The sequence below is a fragment of the Penicillium angulare genome (genome assembly GCF_028827245.1).
Source record: "Penicillium angulare strain IBT 27051 chromosome Unknown utg000005l_segment0_segment0, whole genome shotgun sequence".
In the NCBI taxonomy this organism is placed as follows: Eukaryota; Fungi; Ascomycota; class Eurotiomycetes; order Eurotiales; family Aspergillaceae; genus Penicillium; species Penicillium angulare.
In genome coordinates this window covers 2,981,802-2,996,349 of record NW_026623164.1, presented here as the reverse complement: position 1 = coordinate 2,996,349, position 14,548 = coordinate 2,981,802, and the positions used below count along the sequence as shown (strand labels likewise).

Here is a 14,548-nt window from a genome sequence, read left to right as displayed (position 1 = left end):
TATCAGAGCCATCCGAGAACACCTAGTAAGTGAAACCTCCGAGTTTTGTGGTGCATTTCGGCAACCCAGTCGCTCTTGTCATACCCATTTCTTGCCCATTTCCGAGCAGATGTGACTCTGCTTACCATATTAGCTCCGTATTTGCCTAGCAATGGATTCACCGTGGACCAAGAGAAAGCGCTTGCTGCCTTTCATTTCAATTGCTCTATTGGCTCTTCTGCTTCAGTTTTCTATTCACAACGTTTGATCAGTACTATCTTTGCCTAAGAATCCAAAGAGGGCCATCATGTCATCAAAGATAGGCCCTAGCCCAGATGACCACCTCGATGAGATGAACCCTACCCCGGAACCAGAAGATGTCATATATTTATCGAAAGGATTTGAACCATCTACCCTCACAGAGAATGACCTCACGCAGGACCTTAGAGAAATTAAGTTCTTAGCGAGAACATTGAGTCAAGAATCCCCTCAGTCAGAAGATTCCTCAAATCCCTTCAAATCCGAAAACCCAGAATTGGATCCTGCTTCTGATTTGTTTCGACCCGAGAAATGGGTAAAGGCTTTTCTAGGATTGACGCAGAATAACAAAATCCATATGCGTCGGAAAGCCGGAGTGGCGCTGAAAAACGTGAATGTGTCTGGTTCAGCTACTGTGTTGAACTCCCAGAGCACTGTGGGTGACCTTGTTTTTGGATTATTTGATCTTGCGGCGAATCTCATTGGCAATCGGCGCCAACGCGTTCAAATTCTGCACAACATCGATGCTTTGGTTCATCCCGGGGAGTTGCTAGTAGCTCTCGGCCCACCCGGCTCTGGCTGTAGCACTTTACTCAAAACAATTGCCGGCGAGACCCATGGTATCATAATTGATGGTGGCTCTGAGTTTAACTACGAGGGAATAAGTTTTCGCGATATGCATTCTCGATTCAGGGGGGAGTCGATCTACACCGCTGAACAAGATGTCCACCTTCCCATGTTGACGGTTGGACAGACACTGGAATTTGTAGCGTTGGCAAGGGCACCAAGAGCTATACCGGGAAATATACCCCGCGATGCCTATGCAAAGAGCCTTCGGAACGTGATCATGGCTGTCTTTGGTATCCGACACACAAGAGACAGTAGAGTCGGGAATGAATTCGTTCGAGGGATCAGCGGTGGAGAAAGAAAGCGCGTGAGCATTGCTGAAGCTGCTCTAAGTGGCTCGCCCCTTCAGTGCTGGGACAATAGTACTCGCGGGTTGGACAGTGCCAATGCAATTGAGTTCTGTAAGACCTTACGGCTGGGCGCGGACCTCTTACAGACTGCAGCAGCAGTAGCTATTTACCAAGCACCCCAAGCTGCATATGATCTCTTCGACAAGGTTCTCATTTTGTATCATGGCCGACAAATTTTCTTTGGTCCTTCGGAAGAAGCTAAAAGCTACTTTGAAGGTATGGGATTTGAATGCCCAGAGAGACAGACAACACCCGATTTCTTGGCATCTATGACCAGTCCTACTCAGCGCCGTGTGCGCTCTGGCTTCGAAAACAAAGTCCCAAGAACCCCGGAAGATTTTGCAAAGATCTGGTTGGAAAGCCCCATGCGGCAAAAGCTTCTAGAGGATATCAAGAAATACAATCATAATCACCCAATCGGAGGTCCCGATTTTGATGCCTTTCAAGAATCCCGAACACTTCAGCAAGCTAAACACCAACGAGCAAAGTCTCCATACACACTCTCCTACTGGCAACAGATTGAAATATGTTTCCGACGAGGCTACATTTGTGTGATCTCTGATCCAACTTTGTTAATAGCCTCAGTGCTCAGCAACATTGCTATTGTGACGATCGTTAGCAGCATATTTTTCAAGATGCCCATGACTACATCTACATTTTACTCTCGCGGCGCTCTATTATTTTTCGCTATCCTTATCAATGCTTTTAGCAGTCAATTGGAAATTTTGACAGTGTATGCACAGCGCCCAGTTGTGGAAAAGCACGCTCGCTATGCTCTCTATCATCCTTCTGCGGAGGCACTTGCTTCAATGTTGACAGATCTTCCCATCAAGGTCGTGAATCTTATCTGTTTCAATATTGTGATCTATTGGATGACTGGCCTAAAGAAAGATGCCGGGGCATTTTTCTTCTTCCTACTCACCTTTTTTATGATGGTTATGGTCATGTCAAGTTTGTTTCGTACAATTGCATCCGTATCCCAGACTCTCACCCAGGCGCTTGCACCGTTTACCATATTTATCCTTGCTTTGGTTATCTACTCAGGATTTGTCATTCCTATAGACTACATGCATGGTTGGGCACGTTGGATCAACTATCTCGACCCCATTTCTTATGGACTTGAGGCATTGATGATCAATGAGTTTCATGACCGTGAGTATGTATGCTCCAATTTTGTTCCTCGGGGCCCTGGATACGATGATAACCCCGCGACACCAGTTTGTTCTTCGGTAGGATCCATTGCTGGCCAAATGTGGGTAAGGGGCGATGCCTACATTGAAGGTTCATTTAGCTTCCATCACTCGCACAAGTGGCGGAATATTGGTATAATGTTTGGCTTCTGTGCATTTTTTACTTTGACATATGTGGCTGCAACGGATCTTATTTCTGAAAAGAAATCCAGAGGAGAAGTTGCCATTTTCCCTCGAGGAAAAGCGCCGAGGCGTGGCCAGATTGTTGCAAATGACCTCGAAAATGGCAATGAGAAGGTTTCGCTTGGTCAATATAGGAATTCGTATAAGAGAGAGGTTCCATCACGCATCGCAAGGCAGTCGGCAATAATTCAATGGCAAGATGTTTGCTATGATCTCAAGATCAAAAATGAGAATACACGTATCTTGGACCATGTTGAGGGATGGGTGGAGCCAGGTACTTTGACTGGTAAGTATCACATATTAATTATGATTTATTCTGGCATCGAAGACACACTGACTTGAATTTCAGCTCTCATGGGGGTATCTGGCGCCGGAAAGACTACACTCCTTGATGTGCTGGCTAGCCGAAGAACAATCGGCGTCATCAGTGGAAAAATCCTGATCAACGGTCGGCAAATAGATAGTTCTTTCCAGCGAAAAACTGGATATGCGCAGCAACTAGATCTTCACCTTGAGACATCTACCGTCCGGGAAGCCTTGAATTTCAGCGCAAGTCTTCGTCAGCCGCGGTCCGTTCCTCGCCCAGAGAAGTTGAGATACGTTGAAGAAGTCATTCATCTCTTGGAGATGGAAGAGTACGCAGACGCCGTGGTCGGAGTTCCCGGTGAAGGTATGTTAAACAGCGACAATGAAATACCGGAAAAAAGGCTTACTGGAATGTTATCGCTAGGATTAAATGTTGAGCAAAGAAAAAGGCTTACAATCGGAGTTGAGCTTGCTGCTAAGCCTGAATTGCTCTTGTTCTTAGATGAGCCCACATCGGGTCTTGACTCTCAGACCTCATGGTCAATCTTGATGCTACTACAAAAACTCAAGAACAATGGGCAAGCAATTCTTTGTACTATTCATCAAACTTCTGCTATATTACTTCAACAGTTTGATAGACTACTGCTTCTCGATAACGGTGGAAAAACAGTATATTTTGGTCCATTGGGCCCCTCCGCATCGACTCTTCTCAATTATTTCGGGAAGAATGGGGGATACAGGTGCTCGGAAAATGCAAACCCTGCAGAATATATGCTGGAGGTTATTGGTGCGGCCCCAGGTTGTCGTACTGAGATTGACTGGCCTGCTATTTGGAAACAGTCCCCAGACCTAACGGCCGTGCGAGCCCAACTTGAGGAATGGGAGAAAATCCTACCTCATCGATCTAGCTTACCATTAGCTGAAGATCATCACTCTTTTGCTGAATTTGCAGCCTCTTTTCCATTACAACTTTCCGAGACCTTATTTCGGATGTTCCAGCAGTATTGGCGAACTCCAAGCTACATTTATTCTAAGATCGGGCTTATTGTGGCGACGGTATGTGAATTCTTATTTTGGCATTTTTTGATATATATATTTATTCAAAGTTTTTGGTCTTTTTTATTCGACTTAGCAGGTCATAGTTAAGGCTGACCTTTGCTCAAAATAGGGTCTCTTCATTGGATTATCCTTTTTCAATGCACCGAACACGCAACAGGGACTTCAGAACCAGATGTTTGGTCTTTTTATACTGATTACAACTTTTAATCTTCTTGTTCAACAGATTATGCCATTGTTTGTGACGCAAAGAGCACTTTATGAAGCCCGCGAGAGACCGGCAAAGACTTATTCATGGGCAGCTTTTATGTTAACCAATATCATCGTAGAGATTCCTTGGTCATCATTGTGCTCTGTTATGCTATACATAACCTGGTATTACCCCATTCGTCTCTACAGAAATGCAGAGCTTACAGACTCGGTGCATGAAAAAGGAACTATCGTATGGTTGTTCATTCTCACATTTTTGTTGTTCTCAAGCACTTTCTCTCATCTTGCTATTTCAGCTATCGAGACAGAACAGACAGCCGGAAATGTTGCAAATCTTTGCTTCTCGTTATCGATATCATTTTGCGGTGTATTAGCTGGTCCAAAAGCTTTCCCACATTTTTGGATCTTCATGTATCGCATTTCTCCCTTCCATTATTTGATCTCAGGACTTCTTTCAGCATCTGTTGGAGGCGGCCAGGTTGTGTGCTCGAAGCAAGAGTTTCTGCATTTTGATCCTCCAGAGAATCAAACATGTGGCGGTTATCTTTCTAAATACATCCAAATGACTGGGGGATATGTTGAAACTCCGTCTGCTACGGCTAAATGTTCCTTTTGCTCGACCTCTGAGACAAATAAATTTCTTGAAGGACTGTCAACAAGCCCAGATGACGAATGGAAGAATTTTGGGCTCATGTGGACTTACATTGTCTTTAATATCTTCGGTGCACTATTTCTTTACTGGACGTTCCGGGTCCCGAAGAAGATCAAGGTGCATGAGACGGCCACGAATTCTGCGTGATGAATCATGGGGAGGTGGAAGGGTTAGTCTAAGCCAGGGAGTGTCTACAGGTACTCATTTTTGTACATTTATATGAGATTGGTGTCTATTTTATTGGGAATAAACATATCGAGCCAAGAAAGCTGTCTCAAGAAGATGAAATGCTCTGAAAGTTAACGGGCCTCCACGCTACCCTGACACGGCTGCCTAGCAGTATAATCGAGGTATGTGCATCCTGAAGCCACGTCGGAAGTTATCGAAGTTCCGAAATAGAAATCAGGCAACGGGTGCATAAACGCTTTCTTTCAACATTACGCCAAAGGCAGTCATTGGTCACTCATCTGGTGAACTTGCTGCCGCATACTGTATGGGAGGTCTTTCATTACGGTCGGCTTGTATAGTTGCCTTTTTGCGAGACAGACTTGCTGCCCAGCTAGCGGAAACATCCACAAAGAAATGTTCTATGATGGCAGTGGGTCTTTCTGAAACTCAGGCTATTGCATATATTGAGCGGCTGGGTATCGGTTTTGATAGTCTAGGTATTGTGGTCGCTTGCATTAATAGTCCCACTAGTGTCACTATTTCAGGCAATGAAATGCATATCAACTCTCTTGAACAACTCCTTGTGAAAGATTCTATCTTTGCTCGCAAGTTGAAGGTCAACCAACGTTGGGTATCACTCGCGGAAGCCGATTTCTACCAAGATCTAGCCCCTTTCCTATACGCTAACATCGTGAGAACATTGGCATCACTCGATCCCGGCAGGATAGATCCTAGCAGAACAAATTACATCGAATTGATGAAACTGCAGGTCCACCGATTCAATAGCGACAATTAGCCCACGCAGAAGCAGACTGGATCGACAAGATAGTCGACAAGGAATATCTTCAGAGACTTTCAAATCGTTTTGAGCAGTTCAGCAGTGAAGTTCGCTTTTATGTCGAGGTAGCTCGCTATCTTCTTCCAATTTACGTGGAGAGTTGAATCCCTTGCAAGTATTGTTTTCCGGGGATTTGGTCAAACAATACTACCTTGAGATCAACGATCGACTCTTGGGTGTATTTGCAAACTTCTTGAAATTATGGCTCATAAGAATTCATCTCTCAAAATCCTTGAGATTGGTGCTGGAACAGGTGGTACCACCACTCACGTCATGAGACCACTACTTTCTTCGTCCGATACGAATGAAACGCAAAGCATGGTAAGTACACGATGCTCGCGATATGATTTTACAGACATCTCGCCTTCATTCTTTAAAAAGGCACGAGAGGATTTTCAATCATATTCTTCGCGCATGCAATATCTGGTGCTTGACGTTGAGCAAAATCCCACAGAGCAAGGATTTGAGCTTGGTAGCTACGATATTGTGCTTGCTGCAAATGTATTTCATGCCACTAAAAACCTTGATGTCGCGTTGAAGGACGTACATACGCTACTTAAGCCGGGTGGAAAGCTTATTATGCTGGAACAGACGGGAGACTTTGTTCGCGGTGGTTTCGCCTTCGGACTTTTGCCGGGTTGGTGGTTGAGTGAGGACAACTACCGGTCCTGGGGACCTACAATGACACCCGAAAAATGGGTTAATGTCTTGAAAGGTAATGGTTTCAGTGGGACAGACTTCATCCTGAATGATTATGACGATGAAAAAAAACCAAGAGCTCAGCATTATCGTATCTACAGCGCAGCAGCTGGACAGAAAGCCTGCGGCTTTGCCTGATATTTCTCTTATAGTGAGGCGAGGCTCCCTTATCCAGGAAAGTGTGGCCAGGTATCTCCAGAGTGGTGTTTCTGCTGAGTATGGAGTGTCTTGCAAATCAACGTATCTGGAAGATGACGAAAGTCCCATAGGCAGTGTCTACATTTTCCTTGTCGAGCTGGACTCTCCACTTCTGTGTGCAATAGATGAAGAGACATTTGAAAGCTCAAGACAAGGTTGCTTTCGGTCCAAACGCTAATGTGGGTGACTGGATGAGGAGGTCATAGCTGGGAAAATCCTGAGTAACAGGTTGCCGATGGTCTCTTGCGTGGGCTCTGAACGGAAAAATGCGATGCTTCAAGCAGTCACTTTGGCTCTTGATTGCCAAAGAGCAGGCTATCACACGGCGGAAATAATCCAACGGGTACTGCACACTGTTCTACATGCCGAGGGAAATGATATGGAGTTGGAACATCGGGAGCCGGACGGGATTATTCTCGTTAACCGTGTCATTGAATGTGACCACATGAATGAACACATTCACACTAGCGTTCAGCCATTTGGTGCAGCAAACCCGCCTCCATTCCCTCTGCAATTCAAAGCTCCTGGCATACTCGACTCTCTTCGATTTGTCGAGGTGGATGTAGCAAGCCAGCCTTTGCAGCCCCATCAGGTTGAGATTGAGATGAAAGCAGTTGGCGTGAATTTCATGGGCCTGTTGACAGCACTTGAAGAATAAATCAAGCTGAGATTGGAGGTGAATGTGCTGGCATCATATCCCGTATCGGAAGTGTTGATCAGACAGACCTTCGATCGGGTGATCGTGTTTGCGCAGTAGCGTTTGATTGCTTTAAGACATTTGGCCAAGCGGATGCCCGAACAGTCGTCAAGATCCCAGGCGATATGTCCTTCACGGAAGCTGCCGCGCTACCAGTCGCTTATACGACTGCACACTATGCCTTGATGATGGCTGGCCACCTGCAAAGGGGCGACAAAGTATTGATTCACGCTGCAGCTGGCTGAACGGGTCAATCAGCTGTTCAACTTGCTCAGCTTGCTGGGGCAGAGGTCTTTGCAACAGTCGGTTCAATAGACAAGAAGCAACTCCTAACCGACCGATACGGTATCGAAGAAGATCATATCTTCTATAATCGAGACACATCATTTGCCCAAGGAGTTATGCGAATGACAAGCAATCTTGGCGTTGATCTCGTTTTGAACTCGCTGGCAGGAGATTGTCTGACAGCCACTTGGGAATGTATGGCTAGCTTTGGCCGCTTTGTGGGAATTGGCAAGCGAGACATTCATGCTCATTCACGATTAAATATGTTCTATTTTGCCAAGAATGTGTCTTTCACTGCTGTCGATGTATTCGGAATGACCAAGGTGAGACTGGCTCTGGTCTGGGAATCTCTGATGGCGACTTTGGACCTAGTCGCCGCGGGTCACGCACAAGCATCGTATACCGTTCAGAAATCCCCTGTCTCTGAGATCGAAGGGGCACTAAGATTGATGCAAAGCGGTAAAAGCGTAGGAAAACTGGTCATTGAGATGGAGAAGGAGGCGAATGTCCTTGTAAGTATTTCAATTACACAATTCTCAAAATCCGCCCCGTGGAAAGATTGCACAGCTAATAACTGCAAACAGACTGTCTTTAACAGCGTACCCAGCTATACCTTAAATCCCAAAGCCACGTATGTCATTGCCGGTGGATTCGGTGGGATAGCACGGCGCACCGCACGTTGGATGGTAGAGAGAGGAGCTCGACACCTTCTCCTATTCAGCCGATCCGGTCCCAAGTGAGAACCAGCACATGAACTCATTGAAGAGCTTCGCGGACTCGGTGTGCAGCTATTCGTACCACCATGCGATGTGGCCTCCATGGATTTGCTCGCCGCTGTCCTTGCAGAATGTACCGCAACAATGCCCCCTATCAAAGGCTGCATCCAAGGCGTAATGGTTCTCCGGGATGCAATGTTCGACAAAATGACCCACAAAGAGTGGATGGGAGCCCTCCTGCCCAAGGTGGATGGCATCCGACGGAATTATTGCTGAGAGTGAGGTTCTCACAGAGTCATTTGCGACTGCCGGGCTGATGTTGCCCATCAATTCAGTCGAGTATCTGGCATTGCTGGACTACTATTGTAACCCAGGCATCAAAGAAAGTAGGGACCCTCGCACGTGCCGGATTATGGTTGGCCTTGAAACTCCCGCCGGTTTAGTTGCTAAGGGTGCTGATGTGTCTGCTTTACTTGAACGGTCAATCTTCCGATACATGCACGCGATGGGAAATGATGAGGGTACCACGGCTGAAGATGGGGCTAATAATGCTGTTGTCAAGAATTGGGTAGTGGCATTCAAAATTGCACGATCCTTTGCTGGGGCGTCAGACCTTGTGGTAGAAGGATTGACTCATAAGTTGTCGCGGGCTTTATCCATTCAGCCCGATGATATTGACGTGGCGCGGCCACTGCATTCGTATGGAGTAGACTCGCTTTTGGCGATGGAACTTCGAAGTTGGTTTGCGAAGGAATTCAAGTCTGATGTTGTAGTCTTTGAAATCATGAACGCAGGTAACTTCGCAGCTGTTGCGACTGCGGCGATCTTCAAGAGTAAGAATCACCAGACAGAGTGGGAGGAAATTTGATAGAGCTAGACTGTTAGATCATTCGTTGCTCGTACATGTATATTTAAGTAAAGAATGCTTTCAACGGACGGGGATTTCTGGATAAAACATCAAGGATATTGAATATTTAGTTTCTATGTGCAATGCCCTAACTTTTTGTTCGTAACAGAATCATGACAGAACAACGCAACCTTGGATAAAAAGAAAACAAAACAAAACAAAAACGAGTCCAGCAAACCATGACAAAGTAGAAAACCCCTTCCATGAACCGACTTAGAATCGCCAATTGAAGGGTATTATGAGGAAATGTCTTCGTAACAATATTGAGAATATCAAAACTTCAACCTTGAGCAGAATTCCTTGGTAAAGGGACTCCCTTTAGCGTCTGTCACCACGGCCACCTCCGCCACCACGTCCACCAAATCCACGACCACCACCTCCGCGGTCACCTCCTCCACGGCCGCCAAATCCGCGACCACCACCACCGCGGCCGCCAAAGCCACGATCACCTCCACCGCGACCACCAAAGCCGCGGCCACCTCCACGATCACCTCCACCACGACCACCAAAGCCGCGGCCACCTCCTCCACGATCACCTCCGCCACGACCACCAAAGCCGCGGCCACCTCCTCCACGATCACCTCCGCCACGACCACCAAAGCCGCGGCCACCTCCTCCACGATCACCTCCGCCACGACCACCAAAGCCGCGGCCACCTCCTCCACGATCACCTCCACGGCCACCAAAGCCACGGCCACCGCCCCGACCAGGGGATCGGCTCTTCTCAATACGTCCCCCGCCAGGTGCACCGTGGGTCTTAGGTGCTCCAAGACCACGACGGCCGGTGTTGGGGCCCTTATTGCGCATCTCTTCGTTCAAAGCGGACTCTTCCTCATCGTCAAGGTCCATGGCATCACCGCCCCTCTTTGCCTGTCCAAACTTTACCTTGCCCTTTTGTCCGCGGCGGACGGCATCTGGTCCACTCACAGCAGCAAGGTAGGCGTTGACACCACCAGCACCATTGTCAGCACCGGACATTTCAACATCCTCGACGGCGGCATCGTCACCCAGAAGGAGCTTTCCGTCAGCATCGTACTTGGCGGCATGCTTTCTCTTAGAACCAGGTCCGGTGTTCAGGAAGCGCAGACTAGGCTTTGTGGTAGAGATGTTGGCCAGAGCATCAGGTGCCAGGAGATCCAGCGGGTTATCTTCAGGCGATTGCTCGCGGATGTACTGGCTGTTCTGTTGGGACTTCTTGCCGCGACCCTTGATGCGAGCGGCGCCTCCGTCGACATCAATTTCGTCAGCACCGTCATCAGAAGCATCAGAGCCCTCGTCATCAGAAGAGTCAGAACCGTAAACAGCCTTATCAAAAGCGTTGCCAGGTTGCTGGTCTGATGGCTTGGAGTCACCCCCTTCGTCGTCGGAGCCTTCGGCGGCACCTTCCTTCTTCTTGCGCTTGTTGCGTTCACGCTGCTTGCGAATATTGACCACCAGCTTGCGGTCTTCTTCACCAACAAGATTCTCCATAAGAGGAGCTCCGAAGCGACGGACCAGTCGGTCGATGATACCCTTCACCTTGCTGCGGAGACGGCCCTTGTGTTCCTTGTTCCAAGCCATAAGGTTGGGCACGAGGGTTGCCAGGCGAGGGCGCAGGGTTTCATCGGGAAGAACGACGACGGCGACCTTGACGAAGCCGAGGACGGATCGGACGATCTCACGGTTGTTGCTGGTGAGGAAAAGCTCAACAGTTTGAACAAGGTCTGTAAGAATTTCGTCGCGAAGCTGTGTGTGGAACTCGAAAAAGAGGCGGGAAAGTGCTGTGATAGAGGCAGCCACCATGTGGGGCGAAGAGCCGGCAAGACCAGCGGAAACCATGGTGAAGAACTCTTCAATTGTAGCCGGGGCGTCAGGAGAGTCATCTGGCATGTGTGAGACAAGGGAGTTGCGGATCACAGTGCCGGGTGGGTTGCGCTCGTCGTCACTTGTGCGGCGAGAAAGATGGATTAGCAGGTCAAAGGCTGCCGTACGAGCCTTCTCGTTGCTCTCCTTGCATCCTAAGACAACTTCAGACAGAATAGCTGGGATGAAGTGCAGATCAGAGGTGGGGAGATGTGTGATCAACTCGTGAATAGCAAGCATACGGTCTCGGCGTCCAGAGGCCGGAGTCTTGTCAATTGTTGCAAGCAACAATGCTTGCAGCTCGCCACTACGCTCCTTCAGGGCATCAATACCAGTCTCAGTCGAGGCAAGTCGCGGGATCAGCTTGTAAGCCTTCTTGATGAGCTGCTGGTCTGGGTTGGGAGAAGATCCGTTCAGGATAGCGGCCGCCATAGCGAAAAGCCCGGCGAAGCTGGAACGGGGCAAGTAGATAGACATAGCAATAACCAGGTCAATCAATGTATGCGAGGTTGGAGGCATCTTGTTGGATGGATCCGGCTTGACGGGGTTGTTTTGCTCCATAGCCAAAGAGTCCTCGAGCATCTTTGTGACACGAGTAAATGTCTCATTGAGCTCCTGTTGGGATTTTGTAAGCGTTCGTTCTTGAGATAAAAAGGGGAAACAGTAGACAGAGGGGATGAGAATTTGCAACATAACCCAGAACTTACATTTTCAGGAGTGACGCTCAAGTAGGCGTTGATGCACTGGAGGATGTATCCACGGTGGTGTGGGAGAGTCTGGCTGTAGACGTTGAACAGCACGGCCAGTAAGTTACTGGCGAAAGTAGTCAAATGCGCAATGTTCTTAGCGGCGGCGGCCTTGGTGATACGTCGCTGCAAGATCAAGTCATCTTCCTCGGCCTCCACAGACAGAATAGCCTGGTTAGACTCAACCAAGTTCTGCAGAGCACGGCAGATCTCAACACGCAGCTCAGTCTGCTTGTACAGGACGTTGGAAAGCAGCTCAGCGAAGCCCTGGTCGAAAGACTCAACCACGTCAAGTGGCAGTTCACAGTAACCAGGAAGGATTCCCCAAGTTTGCTGTACCAGTGTTTCGAAAATCTTTGCTTCCGTGTGCTTCTCGGCGGACTGGAAATCCACCATCCTAGAGTAGAGCGCCTCACTAAGGGGAACGAACTCGGAGCGGAAGTGTGCCAGGTTGGTGTTAGTGACGTTATCACGGAGAATGGGCAACATCCAGACACGACCAGGTTGGCCATTGCTTTGTTGGATGATGTTCAAGGGCATGATTTCGAGAACAGCGGCAGGTCCCATGGCCTCGATAGCACTTCCGAGGACTGCATCAGCCTCCTTCTTGCCGTGGAATGACTCGTTGGTGCGTAATTCGCCGACAGTTTGAACAATGTCAACAAGGAAGGGGCTGGAACGCCACTTGAAACAGTCGAACATGGCGGAGCAGACGTTGAAGACCTCCATCCAAGCAGCTTGGTACTTCACAGAGAGTAAATCATTTGCCGCGCGAGCGAGCTTCTCCAAAGTCTTCTCATCGTAGACAGAAGGCTCAATGATTACACTCTTGGGAATACAGTTGTGTAGGAATGAGATCAGACACTCAGACGCCGACACACGGATGTTATGCGAAGGCGATGCTAAGAATCCAGCGATCAACTGGAACAGTTCTGGGAGCTTCTCAAATGTGTCTTCGGGGGAAATCTGAGCAGATACATCATAACCACGAGACAGAACGGCAATCCAAGGCGGGAGGAGCTGTGAGTCGTTCTGTGCGGGCTTGAGTTCAGAGATCGCCTCTAAAAGACGAGGCAGCTTCGAAGATGAGAATTCATCCGCCATACCCTCAAAGATAACCTCGAAAACCTCGAATGCGCCCATAGTGATGTACTCGTTAGTGGAGCGCGAAGCATTCATCAGCAACTCGCAGAGCGCCTCGATCTTCTTGCTGGGCCAGCCACCGGAGGCCGTAGCAATGGTCTTAACGAGCTGGAGAGAGTGAATAATCAAAGGCTCGTGACTCTCACGGTTCTGTGAATCATGGCGATTCTTCTTTTGCTTGTGAGCAGCAGTAATGCTGTCGCCAAGAGTCTTCATAGCAGACTCAGCGCACATGTCGGCGGCCGGGTGGTCCAGCGATGGGCTAGGCGGGGGGTTCTTAAGGACCTTGATCAGAGACTCCTGGGCGCCCTTCCGCACCTTGGGTCGGTGGTCAACCGAGAGGCTCAGCAGACCAGCCGTTGCACGGCGCGGGCCAATTGCGGTGTGTGGGAGGTTCCAGGCCGCGGCATCTTGAGCGATCAGGAGCGATTCAAGACAGCCAATGGAGGGTCGTAGGAGCGGAGCTTCGACATCCGGAAGAGAAAGTGCGGGCGCGAGGCCGGTGAGGATTTGTGAGAATTTTGAGCGGAGAATTGGGGCAGGGACGTAGGCGGTGGTGATATCAAGCAGGTAGACGACGGATGTTGCCAAATCCTTGTTGACGATGCCTTCTTCGGCTGAAAGAGACTGTGATAGCAGAGCAAGAAGAGCGGCAAAGTAAGCAGTAGAGGAAAAATCTGCCTTTTGGTCACGAAGAGTATCTTCAACTGCAGAGAGTACCACAGCGGTCTGCATGATGCATCAGTTTTTTTTGGTTCGATTTGAGGCGGCGGAACCCGAAGGGCTACTTACATGGTGCTGATTCTGCAGCTTGGGAGACTTGATCTTCTCGAGCTTCTCCGCCAGAGTCGCCATTGTGACTGTGGACGACGAGACGAGTCGATTCGAGAAAAGCTATGCGGGGGAGACTGTTCTAGCGGTGATGGAGAAAAATCGTTGGAAAAAAAAAAGGTACGGCAAGTCTTGGCGCGGGTATCGATAAGCATCTATGAACCCACCAGGACAAGACGACCCTTTGATCTTATGCTAGTACATACATTTGTATTGCGATAAGGGTTTTTATAATAGGTTTCTCTCTAATAGCTATACGTTTGTTTATTTTGTCGAACATAAAATTTACTTTGGGAAGATTTGATGGCTTTTGAATAGTCCTCATGTTGGCACCAGTTCTTTGGAGGCAACTTCCGCCACCCGCTACTATGCACTCTACCAGGATAAGACATATCACTACTGTAGTTCATATGAGATAGCCTATTGATTTTTCTTTAAAACTACTTGAATGTTTTTTATTTTAGGAACCGTTAATTCATCAGATGTCTAACTATCTAATCGATCCCGATTTGAACAGGGAATTTTGGTCGTCCTCTCCATCATGATCATCAATTATCCCCCATGTCTCGATTTTGACATCTATAAAGTCAAAGATGGGATATTTGCTTCGCATGAGGGTATCAAGATAGTAAGGCAATTCCCCAGCATATTTCGGGACTCGTCCTCG

The 14,548-nt window shown here is 48.3% G+C and overlaps 7 protein-coding genes across 7 annotated transcripts; 6 read left to right on the top strand and 1 right to left on the bottom strand.

The window, feature by feature from the left end:
• Nucleotides 1-286: 286 nt before the first annotated feature.
• On the top strand, nucleotides 287-4,958 carry N7478_008456 (uncharacterized protein; the record flags this gene model as incomplete). The annotated part of the gene is made up of 3 exons (XM_056924670.1): nucleotides 287-2,873; nucleotides 2,937-3,949; nucleotides 4,176-4,958. 3 exons carry the CDS (start codon nucleotides 287-289, stop codon nucleotides 4,956-4,958), a joined length of 4,383 nt encoding a protein of 1,460 aa, XP_056777396.1.
• Nucleotides 4,959-5,403: 445 nt separating this feature from the next.
• On the top strand, nucleotides 5,404-5,921 carry N7478_008455 (polyketide synthase; the record flags this gene model as incomplete). The annotated part of the gene is made up of 2 exons (XM_056924669.1): nucleotides 5,404-5,670; nucleotides 5,766-5,921. 2 exons carry the CDS (start codon nucleotides 5,404-5,406, stop codon nucleotides 5,919-5,921), a joined length of 423 nt encoding a protein of 140 aa, XP_056777395.1.
• Nucleotides 5,922-6,018: 97 nt separating this feature from the next.
• N7478_008454 (class I SAM-dependent methyltransferase) lies at nucleotides 6,019-6,654 on the top strand (the record flags this gene model as incomplete). Its single annotated transcript, XM_056924668.1, has 1 exon — nucleotides 6,019-6,654. The coding sequence occupies one exon, from the start codon at nucleotides 6,019-6,021 to the stop codon at nucleotides 6,652-6,654; it is 636 nt and encodes a 211-aa protein (XP_056777394.1).
• Nucleotides 6,655-6,949: 295 nt separating this feature from the next.
• Nucleotides 6,950-7,372, top strand: N7478_008453 (reducing type I polyketide synthase; the record flags this gene model as incomplete). The annotated part of the gene is made up of 1 exon (XM_056924667.1): nucleotides 6,950-7,372. One exon carries the CDS (start codon nucleotides 6,950-6,952, stop codon nucleotides 7,370-7,372), a length of 423 nt encoding a protein of 140 aa, XP_056777393.1.
• Nucleotides 7,373-7,812: 440 nt separating this feature from the next.
• Nucleotides 7,813-8,436, top strand: N7478_008452 (reducing type I polyketide synthase; the record flags this gene model as incomplete). The annotated part of the gene is made up of 2 exons (XM_056924666.1): nucleotides 7,813-8,208; nucleotides 8,281-8,436. 2 exons carry the CDS (start codon nucleotides 7,813-7,815, stop codon nucleotides 8,434-8,436), a joined length of 552 nt encoding a protein of 183 aa, XP_056777392.1.
• A 226-nt stretch (nucleotides 8,437-8,662) lies between these two features.
• N7478_008451 (acyl carrier protein) lies at nucleotides 8,663-9,280 on the top strand (the record flags this gene model as incomplete). Its single annotated transcript, XM_056924665.1, has 1 exon — nucleotides 8,663-9,280. The coding sequence occupies one exon, from the start codon at nucleotides 8,663-8,665 to the stop codon at nucleotides 9,278-9,280; it is 618 nt and encodes a 205-aa protein (XP_056777391.1).
• A 357-nt stretch (nucleotides 9,281-9,637) lies between these two features.
• N7478_008450 (mRNA-binding protein RRP12) lies at nucleotides 9,638-13,905 on the bottom strand (the record flags this gene model as incomplete). The annotated part of the gene is made up of 3 exons (XM_056924664.1): nucleotides 9,638-11,776; nucleotides 11,869-13,779; nucleotides 13,843-13,905. The coding sequence occupies 3 exons, from the start codon at nucleotides 13,903-13,905 to the stop codon at nucleotides 9,638-9,640; spliced, it is 4,113 nt and encodes a 1,370-aa protein (XP_056777390.1).
• Between the last annotated feature and the right edge of the window lie 643 nt (nucleotides 13,906-14,548).